We start from the raw sequence: 22,982 nt of genomic DNA, 5'->3' as shown, positions 1-22,982 counted from the left end.
AAGGGAAAAAACGGCTGAATTCTGCAGCTGTTGTGACAAAAATGTCTCTTTTGCCTAAAGGTAGTATAACAAATACAAATGTATCCACTCATAATCATAAATCATGATCATGTTGCCTTGTATATCTGGACAGATATAATGTCAAAGCAAGATTCATGTTTAGCATTCTCAACATTTAAAGTGATAATCATTTAAGACTTGCTGAAATTGGAATTGTTAGGAAGTCTGGAAGTTTTCTTCTTAAAGACTGACAGATGTATAGATTTGTGTACAGATGTAAATATAAGCAGAACACTATCATTATACACATATACAAATATTTATTACAGAAATTAATACACAGTGATTTATTTGCTCCTTGAGAACTAAAGCGAACAAATTCGTGACTGAAAACATACAATCAGACGGATCTTGCCCAATACTCACTTTATCAACTTCCTCACTCCAGAGCTGGAACATGCAGCATAACAACAAGAGAAGTACAGTGAACATACCAGAGATACTCTCTTTACACATACAGACCCACGGGGATAAATATTAACTAAAGTTCATTGGTTTAATTTAAGTAACATCAAAACATGTTGTACTGTTAAGCTTCATAGGATCTTGAGATTGGAAGAGACATTATAATGTAATCAGACACATGGGCACATTTTTAAAATAAAAGTGAAAGAATAAAAGCAAGGTTTTTTCCGCCCTGGCTTCCACTGCAAATTTTCATTGCAGGGAATTTTTTTGTTTTGACTTCTGCAATAACATGACGTCAGTATGACTTAAAAGCACCATATGCAAGATATATTACAGGACCAGTCAAAAGTTTGGACATACTTGAAAGTTAATTGCTTCTTAAATACTTGCTGAAACAAAACGCAAAAAATATTTTATATATTTTTTTTATATATACACACACACACACTCACCAGACACTTTATTAGATAGACCTTGTTAGTACTGGGTTGGACCCCCTTTTGCTTTCAGAACTGCCTTAGTTCTTTGTGGCATAGATTCAAGAATGTGCTGGAAACATTTATCATCACACAGTTGCTGTTGGCTGCACACCCACGATTCCACCACATCTCAAAGGCGCTTTATTGGATTGCGATCTGGTGACTGTGGAGGCCATTTGAATCTTCGATTTGAATATAGTGAACACATTGTCATGTTCAAGAACCAGAAAGAGATTATTTGAGCTTTGTCTATGGTGCATGGCGCGTTATCTGAAAGTAGCCATTAGAAGTGGCCATAAAGGGATGGAAATGGTCAGCAACAATACTGTGAATATAAACATTGCTCAAAGTGTGCCAAGAAAATATCCTCCACACCATTACAGCACCACCACCAACCAGCCTGAACCGCTGATAAAAGGCAGGATGAATCCATGCTTTCATGTTGTTTACGCCAAATTCTGAGTGAATAAACTAGTTGGTGAGTGTGTTTATGTATATATTATAAATATGTACATACACAGTGGGGTCAGTAATAAAAAATAATTAATTAATATTATATTACTGACCCCACTGTGTATGTACAAATTACAATTACCATTGAAATGCAAAATGGTGAAAGCAGTTACCCAGATGAATGGACTGATAAAGAGTGGATGACATGGGAGACCGCGTATATATTTATTAACTGCCTGTTAACTGTCAGTCTCCTGGTAGCGAGACAATTAGGGGGGGAAAAAAGGCAATAAAAAGTGTGCTATTACATATTTTAGAAATCATCACAAATTAGGCATCATTAGAAAGCATAAACACTCAAAATGTGCCTTCATTGTATTTACAGGGTCAAGCCTTATGTCCAAGCATTCACTAATTACAGCCATTAAAGGGATAGTTCACCCAAAAATGAAAATTTGATGTTTATCTGCTTACCCCCAGTGCATCCAAGATGTAGGTGACTTTTTTTCTTCAGTCGAACGCAAATTATGATTTTTAACTGCAACCGCTGCCGTCTGTCAGTCAAATAATAGCAGTAGATGGGAACTTCAACTATAAGAGTAAATAAAACTTACTTAGACAAATCAAAATTAAAACCTGCGGCTCGTGACGACACATTAATGTCCTAAGACACGAAACGATCGGTTTGGTAAGCATATAAACATCAAATTTTCATTTTTGGGTGAACTATCCCTTTAAAGTTCTGATCTATGCTCAAAAAGAGGGGGGTGACAGTTAACAGGTTAATGACTTCCCACATTTAAAAATATTTGAACAGACTGAGTAGTTGTGTCCAAACTTTTGAACTGTAATGTATATAACATATCTAATAAGACACACATAGACTACAAACCACTATTATGTATTACTACGACTAATCAACTGACTACACGTGTATTGCATCTGCTGGAGCCAAAACATTATACAGACACACAAGGAAAGGCACATAGACACACAACACTGTAAGACGGAAGAGAAATAAGACAATGTTACTGGGGTAAACGCACAACACTGACAGAGAAAAAAGCAGGACTAGTTTTTTAACATTAGGTCAAGATCTCAGACAAGTCTTGAAAGGAGATGCTACCATCACTGAGCTGTGCTAATGAGACCGAGACACACACAATAAATATTGCATGTCTAAGTACACTACTCTACAAGGGGTTTAAATTAAGGCTTCACTTCAGATTCTAGTTCATACAACCTTTTCTCTGTCACTCAGATATGAATCACCAACTTCACTATCCCACTGTGTGGAATGAAAATGATGGGATGATGGAAACGTTTCAGTGAGGCCTTTTTCTCATTATCACCTGGACATTTCAACCATCTAAGTTTCCATATAATGGCAAAAGAGTATATGATGATTCTATACCCAAAGTTGTTAGGTGTAAAAAGGGAGACTTATTATTAATTAATTTGCATTCTGTTGGGGGACATCCTGCTAATCTAAAATTAAAAGGTTTGGTGCAAATATCACTGGGGAATTATGTATAAATAAGGGTCATGTAGAAAGAAAGAAAAAGAAGAAGAGAGAGTGTGGGGGAAGACTTCTAATGCTAAGGTTCTGCAGCCTTCTTACCGCAGATGCACTGGCGGACAGAACATAATTGCGTGGCCTAGTCTCCTGAAAGTCAGGCGCAGCCTACAGGTGGAGGGGGGAAAACAGAGTTTTACAAAGAATCATGCGTCCACATGAACTAACCCAGTAGACAACACTATTTTCAAATGAAAGTAAAAAAACAAAACACAAAAAACATGATAAAACAGCCTGTAACCTCTGCCACACACACACACACACACACACACAGACAAAAAACAGGCAAATTAGGAGGGCAGATGCATATTTTTCAAATTTAAATGAAAATATAAAGCATGATAAATTATTTGCATTTTGTTACTGTTAGGGGCCGTTCACACAGAACGCGTTTTTCTATTCCAATGCGCTACTTTCCCATTCCCATTGTTTTTCTATGTAAACACGCGCTTGACGGACGTGCATTACGCTCGCGTCTCGCGTCTTTTGCAGCGCCTCTCACATGAGCGCCGCGTTTTTAAGACGCCGTGTCAAGTTAAAATAATTTCAACTTTTACATGCAGCGCCGCTCATCAATGTCAGTTCCAAAACAGTGGACCAATCAGAAGAACTCGGAGGCGGGGCGAACGTTGCAAGCTTTTGTTTACAGTAGCAAGTTGGCATGACAACTGTTTTATATGACGGCAACACGGCGGAGGAGGCGCTCATTATTATCTTATTTTCTTTTTTTCCATGTCAAAACTTGTATGTGTCAATTCTGCTGTTTACCTATTTTTATTATTTCCGTTGTTGTCGTTATTGTCTCACGTCTCAAAAGCGTGTCTCGAGACACTCGCGTTCTACGCTGCGCTTTTTTTAAAACCACTCCTGAGCGCCGCGTCTCGCGTTTTAGACGCAAAGACGTGTTCTGTGTGAACGGCCACATACTCAATCTTTTTTTCTGTGGTTTTTACTCACACTTTTGTTTCAGTGGTCGTTTCAAATAAAAACTAACAAGTTCATAGTAATTTGTCACAATTTTGTGTGAGTAACGTATTGTTGGGATGTCCAGATCCGATCACGTGATCGGAAATCGGGCCCGATCACGTGGTTTCAGACTCGATCGGAATCTGACGTTACCTCCCGATCAGGACTCGGATATATATGTATTAGGGGTGCAACGGTTCTCGGTAAAAAAATCGAACCATACGGTTCTCCATACGGTTCGGTACGCACTTGCACCGCGGTCAATCTCGAATGACGACGCATCTATTGGTTAATATTGGCTTGTTTAAAATAGCAACGTGGAAAACAGACAGAGTTCAGATAATGTATGTTTCAGTCGATTCATGCACAAAACGTTACAACAACGATAATCAGAAAGCGCGGACAAAACAGTCACTCCTTGTAAACTGTTAACTGCGAGTGCCGTCTGCTCAAATGTCCAGTCATTTACGCCGTCATCACCCGGGTGTTGATAGCGCGCGAGCGCAGGTGAGACCTGAACAGCACACGTTGCTGTCTGTGTTTAAACTAACTCATTTAAGCCTTGCTGATTTAAACCTTCAAGAACACGACGCGAAAGAGAACTCGCACGCGCTGTGAGAAGATTTGTGTGCGCTCATCCGTAGCGCGCACACGCCTATTCCAGTCAGCGCCATAGGTCAGCGCGCAAATACTGAGTTCTCTTTCAAGTCTTGCGCTTCGGCGGCCACATTCATACAAAAATTATGTCAACATGCCCGTCCTAGCGAGTATCCTAGCAAACATAGTCGGTTATGTCTTAACAACTATTCCTGCTGCCTGTATTTAATGTTAAATCAAACAACAAATAACAAAGAAATCACTCACTGCTCTTGACTGAATAGTTTTTGTAACTTCAATAATGATTAATCTTTATTTATTTTATACAGATAATATGCAGCGATATTTATGATTACTGTTAGATACCTGAAAAACCTGAAAAGCACTGTTCCTGGATCTGTTTTTTCGCTCTTCTTTATTCTTTTTTATGTAGGCTATTATAGAAGTATCGGATCGGGACTCGGTATCGGCAGATACTCAAATTCAAATGACTCGGACTCGAGGGCAAAAAAACGTGATCGGGACATCCCTAGTATTGTTTAACAATAATAGTGATATAGACTGAAATCATGTGCAGTTTTTCCGTTGTTGCACTGCTGTGTATCACGAAGAACACAATGTTCTGGTCTCAACATGCCTTGATAAGCTCTTATAAATAATAAAATAAACAAGATTCTCAGGAACTGAATCATCATCTATAGTTACCCAATATGTTGAGCACAATCATCTCCCCTTAAAAAGTCTTTTACAGCATATGCTCACCAATACCAATCATTAGGAAGAATAAACACAAATTTGTTTGGTCTGACTAATATAAATGTTTAATCTACATCCTTCCCTATATAACAGAGGTTCCCAACCCATCCCAATCCTATGACCTAATATTTTTAATCTTAGTACCTCCTGAAATTTCAAGTAATGTGACCGCTCTCATACACTACAAACCTGTGTGTGTGTTCTGGCATATGTGGTTTATGAGGACACAAATGTGTATAATGACATGGGTATTACAACATAAACATGGCTTATGGTTTCCTGTATCCTTGTCAACCAAATGGCTTAAAACACACACACACACACACACACTAAATCGTGTTGTTTTTTTTAAATTCAAATAATCCAGAAAGTTTCCTGTGATGGGTAGGTTTAGGGTTAGTGAGTGAGTGAGTGAGTGTGTGTGTGTGTGTGTGTGTGTGTGTGTGTGTGTGTGTGTGTGTGTGTGTGTGTGTGTGTGTGTGTGTGTGTGTGTGTGTGTGTGTGTGTGTGTGTGTGTGTGTGTGTGTGTGTGTGTGTGTGTGTGTGCGTGCACGCACTTGTGTGTGCATACAGGGCTTGACATTAACTTTTTTTGCTCACCAGGCAGCCACTGTGGCAAGTAGTTTTCCAAAGTTACCAGCCACTCAGCATTTTCATTGACTACAGTCTTCATTTTTGGAAATCATCACAAATTAGGTAACATTATAAAGCACTCAAAATTTGCCTTCTTTAAAAAGCCAACCTGTATTTACAGGGTCAAAACTGTTAAAATGTGAATTTTGTAATCAGTTAACACGGGCAGCAAAAAAATATGCGCTGCTTACGCTCCGTTTACGCATGCACTGTGAAAGCAGCCTTCAATCCCACTGCACGCAGAGGTGGCACGGAAGCGCATCACAGAAGCGGCAATTGTTTTCGCCGCCGAGTCTGTTTTTGCCGAGCTGCATACACTGAATTAAAGCCACAGATAAAGCATTGTTCCTGATCAAAATTGACCTGATTAACATAAAAAAAAAATATTCATCAAAAAAATCATGTAAGTGAAAAAAATAAATAAAACAGGAGTTTCTGGCAAAACTTCAAAAGCCCGTTTAACTGGAAGAATGATTTGGCGATTTGACGATCTCACATTATGCTGCAGATTTTATGCAAAAATTATTTAAATACTTATTACGTTGTTATTTTTCATGCAGTTAACAGAGGATTCAACAAAAATAAATAGTTGCCGACGTAAATAAAATATAATCGTTTTACTTGCAAATTGCTCATTTGCTCTGTAGGCAAAAGTTGTGTTTGGAAATTCTGCCCTTACAGCACCTGTTAGCATAAACAAACTAGATGTTTCAATTTCAAATGTCTTTAGATGTGTTTTTTTTTAGACTCTAATAAGGTTTCCTTCTGAGAAATGTGCCAAATCTGCAACACAGATTACCAGTAGTGTGCACTCTAGCGAGTTCGGTTGTTTAGCAAGTACAGCAAAACCGACTGTAGATGAATTCCATTTCACGGCCAGTGAAAGTAAGGTGTGGAGAGTTTATGAGGGGCTCAGGGTTCCTACATATTTTCCATTTCAAAATTCCATACTTTTTCCATTCTCAAATTTCCAGACTTCCTTCCAAACGATTTCTGCCATTAAGCCTCGGTCTCCTTTTCTATGTTTTCTCTGCTTCATGTTTGTAGTCCGGGTCCTATAGTCTTTTAGTGATTTTTAAATTAGTGTTTGATTGTTGAAATAAAGTTTTGTATTTAGTATTCACATCTAGGCCCTTCTCTTCTTAAAACCATGTACCTGTGTGACTTTTGTTGGGGATTAATCTACAAGTACTAATATATTCCCTGTTTAACAAGTTGGCATGACTTAGTTTGTTTCCCTTTCTGACCATACCACTTCGCTACATAGGCGTGAATATTTAATTTGTCTATTAATCAATACATTTACTTTATAGAGATCCTTCTGTGATTTATCCATTCTGCTCTGTGTTTGCTCTGTTGTTGGTATTGGTTGTAGGAAGTAAATAGTTATGGGGGGGTCTGGGGGCATCCTCCCCTTAGGAGAAGATTTTTGTGATTTTAACATGTAAACAAAGCATTCTGGTGCACTCTGACAAGAACATAAATGGAAAAAAACAAAATTTGCTTCAAGTAAAAAATAAAAATAATAAAAAAACATTTTGGCACCAGGGTTGAGCATTAACAAATTTCACAATTTTGATTCAGAAGCTTGCGATTTGATTTTTATTTGATTACCTTTGATTCAATATTGATTAATTTTGGCCTATCAGGCAAATTTCCTCAAAGAAAAAAAAAAACTTTCTCAACTAATGCTGTAACTATACAGGGAACCACAGCTGGTACATCACTATAATATTAGGTTAAATTGATTTGAAAGCTACTTCCATATAGGCTGAATTACACATAAGGAAGTTTTTATAATAACGTTATAATACAAGTGACAATTATTTTTCTACTTTTTTTTTTTTAATGTAGGCCTAAACATTTAAATGGTGGCTGTCATAAAACGGATTTATATACTCAATATCGAAGTACATGTTAAGTACAAATACAATGAATATGTAATAGCCTATAGTGCATATATTTAGCAAAATACTCCTCTCGAAGTTCATTTTTGTAGCTGAATAATACTTTTTTGGAAACTGAACAGCTTTTCTGAGGTAGGCTAAATGTGCTGTTTTATTGACGCCTTTCTGTGGTTGAAACACTGATTGATCGATTGCATATGTATCTTTTAACATGCCTTCGGATGTTCAGTCATGTTTATTTTGTGTTATAACTAGCGGAAGAGATGGCTGGTTCACGAGCGCTACAGCGATCTATCACACCACAGACCACCCAAAAAGATCGTGACTCACTCCCGTCTATGGGAAAGTAGCCCATTTGCAATTCTCATAAGAATCTTGGTGACACACACTCACTCACCCTGATAAAAAAAAAAAACTCTTCGGATCTAAATGATTCACATAAATTATGTATTTTGATTCAAAACTTCTAATTTATTATACCCTCAAACTAGTCACTTTGGGGCGAAATTAGCAAACTGAATAGAGGCATTAGTCTGGAAACACCAATATTTTTCCATACTCTAATTTCTTTTTTCCAAACTTTTCCAGACCGGGAAATTACTCAAATCAAATTTCATACTTTTCCATACTTTTCCAAACCGCGTAGGAACCCTGGGGGCTGTATAGGCCATAATTATTGAAAAGCCTACTACAAATAAACAAAAAACAATCAACCATAGTGAAACTCATTCATATGCATAACTGAAAAAAGACTCACTAAAAAACAAACACCAGTGAAAACACAAGTAAAATTAATTCTGTACAGATGCTGGGATTGCGACATGACAGAACGCTCAACATCATCAGAGACTGTAATTACAATGTGTTCAATGTTGTTTGTAAAAAGAGTTGAATAAGAGATTTTACATCCAGAGTTAAATAGTTACTTAAAGTGCTTGTATACATTTTGTGTATGTTCATTGAGCTTATTATCTGATTACTGTAATGCTAATGTCAGTTAGTTTTTATTTAGTGTAATACATTGTTCTCATTTTCTTTGATACACTGCATATCAGGGAATTGTGCAACGTGAGTTTACTGAACAAAAGCGTTTCACTATGATAAGAAGTCACATGACGGCTATTTCGCAGTGTGACAGAAATAAAATACTGTATGTGCCACCAGAAAACACTGACACGTGCAACATAGACATACTTAAGACACTTTTAAGTGGCAATGGAACAAACAAATATCAATACACAGAATGTGATATCGTCTCTAGTGCCATAAGCCTTCATACATCTACAGGATCACAAGAGGAGTTCATCCCTTACAGACACTAGTTGTTGGGCTGAGTGAGCATGGACATGTCATTGGGGTTTTGAAGTGGGCATCCTTTTTTTAACATTTCTTCCAGTTAGTTAACATCATATATTCATATATATATATATATATATATATATGTGTGTGTGTGTGTGTGTATGTGTGTATGTGTGTGTAGGTCATATTTAAAGTATTTTTTGTGCTCAGACAATATCCTCATGATAACCACTTTTAATAAGTTTCAAACGTGTTGTAGATTGAAGAACCTAGCCAGTGTACTTTAAGGATTAATATGCATTTCAACAGTCCCAATAGCATTTGTAAAAATTAATTTGTAGTGAACTAAGTTTGTGTGGAAGCATGAATAATTTACAGTGCATTTACAGTGTACATAGTATACTTATGAAATAAATGTATTTTGAATACAATTAAGTGTATTTATTTTTCACTAACATACTAATGTATTTATTTTGCAGTGCAACTTCATTGAGCAGATCCTGTGACGAAGGTTATACTGAAGATGGGTAGTGTTGCTTTCGTCAACGGAAATTATGACTAAATATAGTCGTCAACGAACCTTTATCACGTGACGAGACGAGACGCAACGTAAATGCTGGTCATGTAACGATGACGAAAATTAAATGTATAATGCAATATTGTTGACGAATACAAACGAGACTAAATGTGGTTTACAAAATAAAAACTATGCTAAAATATCTCTTCATTTTCATTAACCAAAACGAGACGAGACGGAATGTTATAACGTTATTATTATTTTGCAGTATTTCTGTTTCCTGTGTCTCACTTCAGGGGCTGTCAGTACACGATCCGGTCCACCTGCACGATCCGTTCTACGCATGCGTAGTAGACTCTTTAGAAAATGCACATGCGCAAATGATTATTCTGTTTATCTGTCACAGGCTGCATCAGGTTACACTGCGCAGACGCAGTCGACGTCACTTCCTCTGACAGGGGCCGATATGTAGGTAAATGTAGATTTTACGTGCTCATAACTCAATGAAAAATGCACAGATCATAGAAAATGATCACTTATTTAAAGCATATTCTTACGATTAAAATGAATCCAAAATCAACATAATATATTGTGTTGATCACAAGATATTACTCATGGAATGATTTAACATACTTGGCTAAAAACATGTCTCTCATCTGTCCTGGATGCAGTGTGTATCCAATGTTCATCTTAAAGCTTAGAAACTCAGCTTTTTAATACCATTTCGAAAAACTCATACGAGTGCTGAGAAGCGCCTCTAAACCGGAGAAAAAATGAATAACACTTATTACCACAAAATTTGAAAAAGATGCAGCTCACATGTAGGAAAGCATCACCAAAAAAGAATTTCTCTGATCTTATTGCCTTCCTGAGTTATTCCATGTCAAATATTATAATACGAAAAATTATAAAATGAAATTTCTTTATATTATATATATATATATATATATATATATATGAAGAGTTCATTTGCAAAAACCGATAAACGCCATTTAAAAAAAAAAAATGAACTTAGTGCTGTGCATTATTCTCCATATATAGCACGTTCTGTACCCTAAGGGCCGTTTCATAGTCAACGCATCTGTACGCGTACGCGTCCCCGAGGCTACGCATCGTTACGCTTCGGCCGCCATTATGCGTCGGTGCGTAGCCAAATGTGTCGTCCTAGTTTTTGATACGCGATGCACGCAATACTATGCGTTGTCGTGGGGGCGACATTGCAAGTATTGTACATTAATTCAAGTATATTGTGTTTACAGAAGAAGAAGGTTTGAATACAATGGCGGGCGAAGAGGAAACATTATGCGAACTTGTATTCATCCTAAAATACTGGAAATGTCTCTCCTCGTCCAGGCTTCGCATGGGAAGCACCAGAGACACAAACTCCCCATCCTGATCTCTTTTTTTATTTAAAGGGCGATCATACCATTACCGTCTATCTCTGCGTTGCCTTTTTTGCCGCTGATGTAAAATCATCAACAGAATACACTCCTCTTCAGTTGCCATTTTTCAGTTGCCATCACCCGACTCTACTACCCCCTGCTGCGTGAGCGGTGTATTGCATACACGCATCGCCCGTGACGCTTGCGTCCACTGTTTAGACTATGAAAGGGAGCGCGTCGCTCGCGTTGCTTGCTCGCGTTTCTCGCGTTGACTATGTAACGGCCCTAAATCCATTTTGTCAGAAGAGCCGGTTTTGCCCACTTTCAGGCATCGCAAGTTCACGTTTTACAGCAGAAACCGACAAGCGCCCTTGTTTGTGTACAGACAGAAACCGATAAGTCCGTTTTAGCGAATCAGCGCGCAGTATTCAGGTCAGGTGACAAGGCTTCTAGTCACTTCAAAAAGAAGCGCTAGCTGAGGGAAGTTTTATCAAAGCTCACTAAAAGTGATCGAGGATTTATGATTTCGACTCCTGTAAGTCCTTGTACACCATACACGACTTACATGCTGAAAAATTGGTTGTCCTTTTGCTTGTGTGTGTGTGTGTGTGTGTGTGTGTGTGTGTGTGCGCGCGCGCGCGCACGTGCGTGAGTGGATGAGTGCGTGTGTGTGTACTTGTGTGCCGATCTGTGTGTGTGTGCGTTTGTGTGCACATGTGTGTTTGAGAGTGTTTTAAATGCAATTACTTGGGTTTTGTTTAACTATAAAACATGAAATGTGGAGTTATCTGCTTTTGCTAAAAAACAAACTTTTAATATATATATATATATATATAAAACATACTTTCAATGAATTTTAATTTTTTAATTTACCTGTATTTTTTAGAGTTATCATAACTTAATCAAAACAGCCCAACTGCAGTTTGATTGTTATTACTTGGAATGCACAATAATAAAAAAAAAAAAAAACATGATTTGTGAGAATTCATAAAAATGGAGTTATCTGTTTTTGCAAATAAACTCTTTATATATATATATATATATATATATATATATATATATATATATATATATATATATATATAAAATCTCTCTGTTATAAACAGAAAGCAAGCAGAGAGCGCTACCATTACAGATCAGTCATCACATCATTGAGCTCACGGAGAATAGGCCTATCTTATTTATCATGTTTACAACGTTGGTTATAGTTAGATAATTCATGAGATTGTGATTGAACATTTAAAAAAAAGAAAAAAAAAAGTTTTTTGGATTCTGACCTAATTAAAAGGTAGGTAATAATAATACAAATAATAAAACATTTATTCTCTGAGTATAAATAGGTGCTATGAAAAGTGTTAAAAGGGTGTAATGGAGTATAAAAAGTGCAATGTTTTCATCTTACAGACAAACTCTCATCAGCCAGTGAACAATAGCCAGACCTTAATTTCTTGTGAAAACAATGCAGACATTTCAAATGAATAAATATTTCTTTTCATCAGTTCTTGTTTTTCTTTATGCATTTGTACATTAAGAATACAGCAAGACAAGCTATTAATCCTTTTTTTAAATGTTTTAAATATTTTATCATGTTCAATGACACTTTAAGAAGGACACCACACTATTAAGACTTAGATAATAAACTGCACTTTTAGTAAATAAACATTAAGTAGGCCTAAATAAAAGTCTAACGATCTAAGTTATAATTTGTGGCCCTTTACGTTTCATTTGGTTAAAATGCGGCCCTCTTGGCCTCTGAACTTGAGTACCCCTGTAATAGAATGCCCCAGGGATGACGCGTTTTTGTAGTCAAAACCCGGAAGTGAGTTAGCATTTTAGGACTTCCGGTTCCAACGCCGTAAAGTCTATGGGTTTTTTTAATGGGTTTTTGCTAAATCGCCTGAAATAAGGTCTGTGGTTAACAAAGCCTCTAAATACTTTCACTTATTGATCTATGACATAAAACACACCAGTTGTAACCCACTTGTGATTTTTTTTAAACTTTTACTGTGTCTTAAAATCGGCGGTTGCTAACAAATTGTTAAAGGGACTACTTCCTTTGGCGGGGACTTTAGACGTCATCATGACAAACAGGACATCTGGACAGCATTTCTCATGAAAAAGTGGAAAAGTATTCATAACAGCGCAGATCATAATCAGTGAGCATGTTTATAAATAAAGTTCTATCTGACGACTTTATTTAGGCTTCAAAATCTATAAATGTTGTGTTAACTTGTAAAGATTATCTTGATAGACAAAACGTCTAAGTGTCATAATCCTTTGTTAAACACAGAGCTTATTTTCTGCGATTTTTCAAAAGTCTATGGGAAAAATGCATCGGCTTTCAGTCGAGGGAAACCGTGCGCTGCTAACTTCCAGGTTGGCCTACAAAAAGCCATCATCCCTGGGGCACTCTATAGACCCTTTTACTGTTTGTACACAATGATGACGTAGCAACGTATGTGCGCGCATTTTGGCAACGGAAGTGGTGTTGTTTCCCTTAGGTTCTAACGTGTTAGCAACTCCAAAAGTGATATATATCTACAGCTTCGCGAGCGGATTAAGCAACACAGACAGATAAAGTTATTTTAAAAAGTTGACTTTATCAAATGGTATCCGGCTATCAGATCCGTGTAGTTGAGTGGATAGAAGACGTTAGCAAATGGCCAAATACAGTGGCCAGATATATATACATAAACCAGGGCTCTCAAGTTTTAAAGACAGGCAAGAATGACAAATATCCAACAACATGACATGATTTTTAAAGTGACCAATAACATCGACGATGTAATACATTTAATTTATTTAATGCTAATAAAATTATTAAGCCTATTTGGAGAGAGAGATGTTTAATGTGACAAAATGTCAGTCATCGTGTGATAACGAAAATATAACTAGGTCTAGACTACTGAGCAGGTGTTTTCAGTGAACAGGCTGTAAAACTGTTGACTAAGTTCAGACACTCATGAAAAACTGATGCTGATTATCTGGGAAACATTCTCTAACAGCAGTCAAGTTGTCAATGTTTGTGTCAAACAAGCTGTGAATTTGTTGTAACATTAAAATAAGAGATCATGACTTATTCTGTGCTCAAAGTGATGCTCAGAGCTCCAGTGTTTTCCTCTGTGGGTGAACGAGGATGATGGTGAACAATTCAAATATGCTTTTTTTTTTTTTTTTTTCATTGGTTGTTGCGTTAAATCTTACCCAGATACAATAGTGCTATTTTCTGATTGGCTGCTGTGTAGCCTCTTTCTTTTTTTGATTGGCTGATAAGTGGCAGGTTACTCCAGGGGAGAGGCGCTTGATTCCTGCCCGGCGCAGCGGCATATTAAATATATGAAAAAATTTTCTGCGTGAGAAATACAATGTGTGGCGGGAGTGCGAGACAAAAGACCGAAATGACTGTCACGCTCAGTGCATTACACTTGAGAGCCCTGAAAAACTTTCAGAGTTGCTAACACATTAAAACCATAAAACCATAGACTGTAAAAGGTTAAAACCAATAGGCAACAACACCACTTCCGTTGCCAAAATGCGCGCGCAACTATTTGATCACGGGACGTCACCGTCGACCGTTATGGCTGCGGTCACGTCCACGTCCACTGAGAGACAAAAGACTGAGCGGCAGCATTGGTTTTCAGCGTGAATGTCGCGAAAAACACACAAAACACACAGGGGCGGAGCCAGACATTGTAAACATTCGGGGCTTAGCCCAAATCTATGTTTGTCCAAAGACATTTTAATTTTCTATTAACAGCTTTACTGACATGAAAGGAGCTTTTGTTGCTGTATTCTTGTTCAGAAAATGTACATTATTTGACACTGTAATTTGTAAAACTTTGTTGGATGTACCAGTTCTAGGGGGGTCCGGGGGCATGTTCCCCCGGGAGAAAATTTTGTACATTTTAGGGTTAAATGCATCAATCTGGTGCACTCTGGAAACACAAAATTAAGAGCTTCAACACATGTACAGTGTGCAAATTGAACAAAGAAACAGCATTGACTTGTACCTGGACATTAAAAAGGAGTCAAACATCTTTTTTTACAATACTTTTGTACTCATTTCTTTTTAAAAGATAAATCCTTGAGCTTTTATTTTGATCATCACCAGCTGATCGTGTGCGCAAATGTGCGAGAGAGAGAAAGCGCGGCTGGTGTACGATCGGATACTGTAGAAAAGCGGTATTGAACTGCTTAACGTATTTTAATAGAGAGATGTGTTAAGAAAAATTATATTTTGAGAGCACTGTTAAGAAACTTCTAACCTGAAATTCCTGCTTGCTGACTCTCTCGCACTCTTGCGGTTGACTGTGCTAGCTCCTCCCCTACCTGCTGCATATTCAACAGAGAGGAAGAAACGGAGTAGCCCATAGGCTACCGACAGCAAAGAAATGTATTCTATAGGCTAGATTATTTTTATGGTCTATTTTTACAGGCTGTATGCAGTATATGCAAAGCCAAAGCGCAATGAAATAAAGCAACTTATGATTTCGGGGGTTTACATAGGCTATTGTCCAGTTTCATATTTTCTCAGTGACAGTCATTACATTCGGGGCTTGACTCAAAACATTCGGGGCTGAAGCCCCGGCAAAATCGACTGGCGCCGCCCCTGAAAACACATCCAAAACGGGAAAAGAGCTTTGTGATTGACTGTACAAATAGCTTTGACACAAACCCTAGGGTATATATATATATATATATATATATATATATATATATATATATATATATATATATATATATATATAAAAATAAAAAAATTAAAAAAAAATCAGAAAGCAACAGAAAAAAAGCAAATGGATCACTGCAATTCACAGAAACATCTGAACTCCAGGCAGAGAAACATGGATTTGCAGTTATCGTTTTGTGTCAAAATGTTGGATTTTGAGGTAAAATCATACATATATATATTGTATTGTTATATATTATGTTGACAACTCATCAATTAAATATTTTCGATCTTATTCTGCATAGTGTGTTTTTAAATAAACAACACTGACAAAAACTATGTTACTATAAAACTATATATATTTTAGGGCTGGACAATATGACGATATAACATTGATATAAGTGATTACGCGGATTTAAACCTACCTATTGTAGTTATATAAAATGAATCCCAGCAGTTATTAATGTTGTGCGTTGCTGTTTGGCTGCCAGTGGTGTGGTCCTTTCTGAATGAAGCCAATAATTCCGCCGATCTAACTCTTTTGGGATCAAATAAATTTGTAGTTCTGACGACTGTTGAAACGGCTAACAGCACCACATATCCCAGATATATTGTAAATTTGTTGTGAACCTTCTGAGAGTGTTTTGTTGGCCTTCCTCTGGTAGTTGTAGCTGCTGTCACCATAGACTTAGAGTGGGCAGCTGTGACCGGACACAAATATGGCGGCGATAAAATACAGTGACGTCACATGAAACCCATCGATAGACAGAGCCGTAGTTCACTGACAAGCTACGCAATATCGCGTTCATTATCGAAGGAGATTCATCTGCGATAATGAACGCGATATTGCATTGCTTATCAGTGAACTACGGCTCTGTCTATTAAATGGCGCTCAATTTGAAAGCTTTACTGACGAAATGCGCGTGATAGGCTACGTTTACACGTGGGCGGCTATTTTCATAAAGGGACATTTCAGCCTCTCCGGTTTCAAAAATAACATCGTGCACACATATCAGTTTTCAGAAAAGTTTTCATTTACACGTACCCATGTATGTATGACGTCAAGAGTGTAACGAGCAGTTAAAGCCCACGTAAGCCAATCAGAATCCCCAAAAAAACATTGGCCAAGTTTATAGCAGAAAAAAACATGTTTACAAGTTGGTTCAAATTGTGGTTTTGGTCTATACTGCTATTTTTGCCCTTCATGACAACTCTGAGGGGGGTGAATTTTTTTATAGCTTATCCGTTTAAATTATATTAAGCCTTAAAGTTCTGCATAATTAAGGGCGTGGCCACTTGAGTGACAGGTAGATTGCGCTGCTGTCTGTGAGGCATCATGTTACCTCAGCTGCCGCTGAATTTGGCATCTCAGCTGTTTTTGTGCTTTTTTTCTCGATTATTTTATACAATTATAAAATATGGCTTGCTGCATAATATTCGAGATGTGTGTCGTAGATGTGCATGCATGGGGAAGAGACACAGAACACACGTTGTTGGATCGTGGCATTGGCTGAAAGTTTTGGTTGTGAGATTTACTACAATGACAATGCCAGGAGGATATACAACTCTGACAGCACTGCTTGGATATTATAACTAAAACTGCTGCACTATTTTGAAAAAAAATATACTTTGGACACAGGCTCATTTGTTTGTTAGATACGATTGCTGCTCAGATTGCATCCTTTGTTGAAGAACGATGACAGAGAGCAGATCGTTCAGAAGAAATGTTTTTTTTTTTTTTTTTTTTTTTTCAATGGACATTTATATTTTACCCAAGTGCCACAGATTGGATTCATCTCGCGATCTCTATTATAAAGGTATGAAGTCCCATTTGATGTTCCATGTTGTTATTTGCACACCCAACACAAATTACTGGTGTTGGAGCATCTATATCTTAAAAAAACACCGTAAATTGACAGTAAACCTTTAGAACTTTCTGATGTTAAAACTTATCTTTATTAATAATTTAGATAGTATCTAGATAGCTCCTTTTCTTGCTAACGTGGTCACGTCGAGCTAGGCGGGCGTGGTTTCAGCAACCAATCACATCAGCCAAAACCACCTCCCCGCCTCTTTGCCCATTTTCAGTTATCCGGGAGTGACGTGCGGTGACGCGCAGCTAAGATGGCCGCGGCCTCATTTTCGCTTCAAAACTGCTGTTCAGAACCGGGTGTGTCTCATACGTTCTGAAAAGTGAAGCCACGGGCTCTTTGATCGCCCCCTGGAGGCTGGATGCAGTACAGGTCATAAACACCGCCCTCTCAATGCAGTCGAATGAGACTTCAGTGAAAACTTAAAAATAAATTCTGCTTCAAATAAAACTTTCTGAAAGATGGTTTTGGTCATTTAAGGTAGTTGTTATCACACTGATATATATTGTTCGTTTTTGTGATGATTTAGATTTTAGCTAGCAATTTGATTCTATAAAAACGGGGCGTGTCGTCATGATTCGAAGTTGATTGACAGGTTGTCTGAGGACTGTCGGAGCTTCGAGGGGAGATTGAAGATGTATTAACTAACTGTTAATTTTCGATTTCTTTGTCATTAACACCAACAAAATGAGTTGTTCAGCAGTAAACTGTATTAACCGACCTACAGGATCTGACGGATCACTGAACTTTTTTTCTGTAACATCAAATGTGGGCGTTATAAGCTAATTAATAAATGTTATTAGTTAAGATAACACACCTAATGTTAACCATGTCGGGAAAAAGCAGGTGATCGTTATCTGGCAGTTACTTATTATTTTTATGGGTATAAAATAATAATTAGCAGGACAAAACTAATGATAGCTTACTCTAATTACAGCAATCGATCTCCTGTAACGTTAGTTGAACTTGATTTAAAATGGCAGGACCGTTTCTGACGATTTAGAGTTGTTTCTAGTGGCATATTATATTGATTTTATCTACTGAATTTGCTGTTTCAAAAATATTATTGCTCTAGAAACAGAATAGCCTATTATTTTATAGGTAGACTTTTAAATTGTGTATAATTTTTATAGTCTATTTAAAATACTAGAATGATGACGCAGTCGTCTGGGCGGAAGTTTGATATCGCGACTCCGCCTGCGGCTCAACTGACGATTCCTTCTGCGCATGCCCAGGCTCCAAACTTTTTTTTTTTTGACGTATTGCGTAACGTGTCAGCGCCCATTCATCAGCCCATTTTGGCTTCAGTTCAACACAATGGAAGGAAGCGACGTCGCGTCGTCCATCTTTTTTTACAGTCTATGTTCAGAACTCTATGGGTGACGTCACGGACGCTACGTCCATATTTTTTTACAGTCTATGTGGCTGCTTAAACACCCGTTTTTACAGTTTTTAAAAAGGCGAATTCTCCGTTTGCGTGTAAACGAAGGGCGCAAACGAAGGGAAATGTCTCCGTTTTTCAAAATAACCATGTACGTGTAAACGGGGCCATAATCGCATGCGATATATCGCCCAACCCTAACCACAATCAGCATCTTGTGGTTTAGATGAGAAGTTGAAAAATGTGCTGCTTCTTGAACCGCTCTGCATGTGTAACAAAGGACGAGGTTTAGTTTATGTGCATAGCAGAAGTGTGTGTAAATGGCTTCCATCTGATTTTTCTTGGAAGAGCCTGCACACCACCAGAATATGTTGCTCATCACGGATGCACTGTCCGTGATACATCTGTGCTGCACGTCAGATTTTCCAACTCGTTTGCATCAAGCAGTGCCTCACTTGCGTTTGTAATTCCCTTGGCGTCATAAACTTTTAGACCAGGAAACGTTCCTCAGAACAATTAGCTGTTTGCGTAGCCTACTTGAACTCCAATTTCCCGTCTACCTATATCTGGCATCTCCGGTTGTTCGGGTTGAGAGAAATGGAAATGCGGGGGCACCAGGATGCGACCACAAAGTGCACTTTCACTTTCATGATCAAAGGGGCAGTGGCTTGTATTTGTATTTGAATAAGGCTTCCTACCTGTCTAACATATAGGAAAAATACAGAAATTGAATAAAGTTACCAAACATTATGCACTGCATAATTTAGAGCCTAAATTAAATATGGATAATCATTATTAAAGCTACAAAAGTTCTTTAGTCAACAGGAGTGATTAATTTTCATTTAATTTTATTGACAGGCAGCAATGGTTGCTGTCACAGAGCTGCCCCTGCTGCACATGACGTGGAACTCACACGCATCCCACTTTCTCACAGCGCTTTACTTCCATTTTAAGCCTTTATTTAACCCATTCACGGCTGTTCTTATGAGGATGCTCGATAAAATGGATATTTTTGGCATTATTGTGCGTGTTATTGTTCGTTCAAGAGTGACAGAGAACTCGAATCTGGTGCGCCGTCCATGAGCACGATGGCACGCGTCGACGCTACGAAGCTTCCTGAAGCAGTGTTTTGAAATCGGCCATCACTATATAAGATCTTGAGAGAGGAAGTGTCACTGCTCCCTATGCAGGCCTCACGGAGCCATCGGATTTCAACTAAAATATCTTAATTTGTGTTCTGAAGATTAACAAAGGTCTTATGGGTGTGGAACGGCATGAGGGTGAGTAATAAATTACAGAATTTTCATTTTTGGGTGAACTAACCCTTTAACGTTGACAGCACTAATTAAAACGCGCTTCACTCTTAAACTTGCAGCGCATATATATATATATATATATATATATATATATATATATATATATATGGGAACCACAGAGGTGACAGATCTATCTATCAGGCCTTTACAAGTAATTGTTTGCATGAGGCAGCCAAGGTTGAAAAGGCGGACACACACACACACACACAAAGATACTCACATCTCCCTCACACTGTGCAAATGACAACATAGAGGTGTGTTAGTGCATACATGGAAAGGAAAATATCTGACACAGAGCACACAATCTAATATATTTGGCCATTGGAAAGTCAGGAAAAAACCCTGATGACTGAGTCATAATTGTATTAGGCTATGTATTATTGTTCCTTTATAAAAGGTAGAGATTCTTTATAGATTTATAAAGCTATTCACAGTCTAGTCTAGTTTCATGGACATCTGGTTGGGAAACCCTGCTTGTATATAAAATTGTATTCCCTTGCTCACACAAAAAGAACAACCAACCAGTTTCCTTTATAGAGGTCTGGTCCAGTCCTGACCTTAGACCTGACCTTAACTTGATATGCATCAAGAGTGAAATTACCAAAAATCACATCCTAAATGTGTGCATTATCCAACAGTCAATAATGAATGAATCAAAGAATTTCTAATGAATGTCTTCCACATTACAACCAGTCCCTGAAAGACTTGACCATGTAAATCACCCTTTCAGGTAACACACTTTTAACACAGGGATACCCTAATTACACAGCCACTTTATAAAACTATGTGGTGACCAGGGGCTCATGAATAAAATGACCTAGAGTAATAATAGTAACACTTTACAATAGGGGTTCATCTGTGGAGATTGGTTAACTGCATTAAGTAACAATAGTAAACAATTACTATTAATTATTATTCATCTTAAATGTTATTTATTTATTTTTTATTTTTTTTGCATTTACTAATAAATAGTGTACATTTTGGAAATCAAAAGCTGTATCTGGCAGTAGCACTGTGAACTAACAAACAAAAAAATGAATGCATTTTATAAACCTTAAAAATTAATATATGCTGTAAAAACTCTTGCTCATTGTTAGTTCACGTTGGATAATGCATTAGCTAATGTTAACAAATTAGACATTATTGTAAAGTGTTACTATTAATAGTTTGGCTTTAAAATACACAGTTATGTTACCCAAACCTCATATTTTATCACATCATGTTTGGCAGTTTGGTTTTATAAAGATCCTTTTCATTTTCCAGAATAATGACATTAAGCTACTTCCAGTATGTTAACGGATAAATAGGAATCAGTCTGTTTGATTTTTTTTTTTTTTTTTACTTTCAGTGTTTGATTTGCCACATCACATCGTTCTCTCGTGCAATGTGGATTGTAACTCACTGATAACCTCATGATGAGCTGTATTTGGACTGCAGGCTAGACACAGAGTATCCTTGCTTTTTCATGGTAGACTTCCTGATTTGTCTCTTGAGAGATGTGATTATTGACAGCTTATAAGCAATTCATGTTAAGGGGGTGGCAGGGGAGATTAAAAAAAATAATAAAAAACATGAGGGCGGGCCATGTGATGATTGAATAAGTGAAAATAAACCTTACAGCAGCCTTGGCCTCTGCTAACTTTGCTTTCTTGAGTCGAGCTTTGCAAACATCCAAATCAAGGCGCCGGTTCTCAAGTAGTCTTCTTTCTTTCTGAAAACAAAACATACAGACCTTTGAGAAAAGAATGTGTGCTTACCTGAATTGTACTTCACATCATAAATGTACATTTAAAAGTACATGCAGATAATATTAATGAAATAAAAGGCCATTTTTATGAAATGCACCATCATGATTGTTTCTTAGCACACATAGTCTGTAAACTGTCAGTGTCCCGGTGGCAAAACACTTGGGGCCAGATTTACTAACAGCTTGCGCCATTACAAACCCTCTTTTGGCGTTTAAAAAAAACTACTGCCAGGATTTACTAAAGACACACAGTGCCAAATTAGCTCTGAAAAGGCGGAGTTGTTTTTGCGGCTGACCTTACTGCATTCGCATTTGTAGAAGTTTCCCTTTCAGATGCCAAATTTATGCCAAATTTACCTGACCACAAATCCATGAAGTTTCTGTTTAAATAATTTCTTAAATCTTCTGGCAAACAGGGCCCACTAACAGATACTTCTCAGCATTGCGCAAACTAACAGATTTATCAGCTAACATATTAGATGGAAATGAGCCATCTGAGGCCGAGATTATGAATTTCACTTACAGAAATTGTTTTCCAGTCACCCTCTAAAAAGTTCCTCAGAGGAGTGAGGAAGTTGATGGCTGATGTCTGTAGGAATTCCCGTTCTGCTCCACCCAACCTCTTCTGAAAATCTCCAACAGTGATCAAAGTACTGCCTGGTAAACATTCACTAAACATTACATATGATTGAGAATTCCAATTACATTTTGTATATTTTCCTGTAAAATTATTTTTCATAAATGACTGACTGCTTCAAACAATTTGGTTTGCACACTTTTTCAGATCACTCATTCAGATGAGAGATGAGCATTGTGTAATATGCTTATCAGATGTAGACAAAATGATCTTTGAGTCATTTCAACTTACTCATGTAGGCATCACCATCCAGCTTAACCAATGTCCTAAACTCACAATAATTAATCACTTATAAACCACTTAGAAATGTTCTGATGCTGCTTTGGTT

General features: G+C 37.5%; 1 protein-coding gene across 9 annotated transcripts in view; it reads right to left on the bottom strand.

The window, feature by feature from the left end:
• The window catches only part of sh3glb2b (SH3-domain GRB2-like endophilin B2b), a 37,353-nt gene that overhangs the window by 7,185 nt on the left and 7,186 nt on the right, over positions 1 to 22,982 (bottom strand). For 3 of the 9 annotated variants that reach the window (XR_010896851.1, XM_067405526.1, XM_067405527.1), the window contains exons 5-8: positions 22,541 to 22,688; positions 21,889 to 21,981; positions 3,022 to 3,084; positions 427 to 450 (exon numbers count right to left, since the gene is read on the bottom strand). Coding sequence is in view for 8 of the 9 variants with exons in the window: in XM_067405526.1 (XP_067261627.1) it covers positions 427 to 450; positions 3,022 to 3,084; positions 21,889 to 21,981; positions 22,541 to 22,688 (328 nt within the window). In the remaining variant the exon portion in view is untranslated. The remainder of the gene's footprint in view (positions 1 to 426; positions 451 to 3,021; positions 3,085 to 21,888; positions 21,982 to 22,540; positions 22,689 to 22,982) is intronic. The other 6 variants (XM_067405529.1, XM_067405530.1, XM_067405533.1 and 3 more) reach the window with 4 other exon arrangements.

This window comes from Chanodichthys erythropterus, chromosome 13, assembly GCF_024489055.1.
Source record: "Chanodichthys erythropterus isolate Z2021 chromosome 13, ASM2448905v1, whole genome shotgun sequence".
In the NCBI taxonomy this organism is placed as follows: Eukaryota; Metazoa; Chordata; class Actinopteri; order Cypriniformes; family Xenocyprididae; genus Chanodichthys; species Chanodichthys erythropterus.
This window is presented reverse-complemented; position numbering and strand designations above follow the sequence as displayed.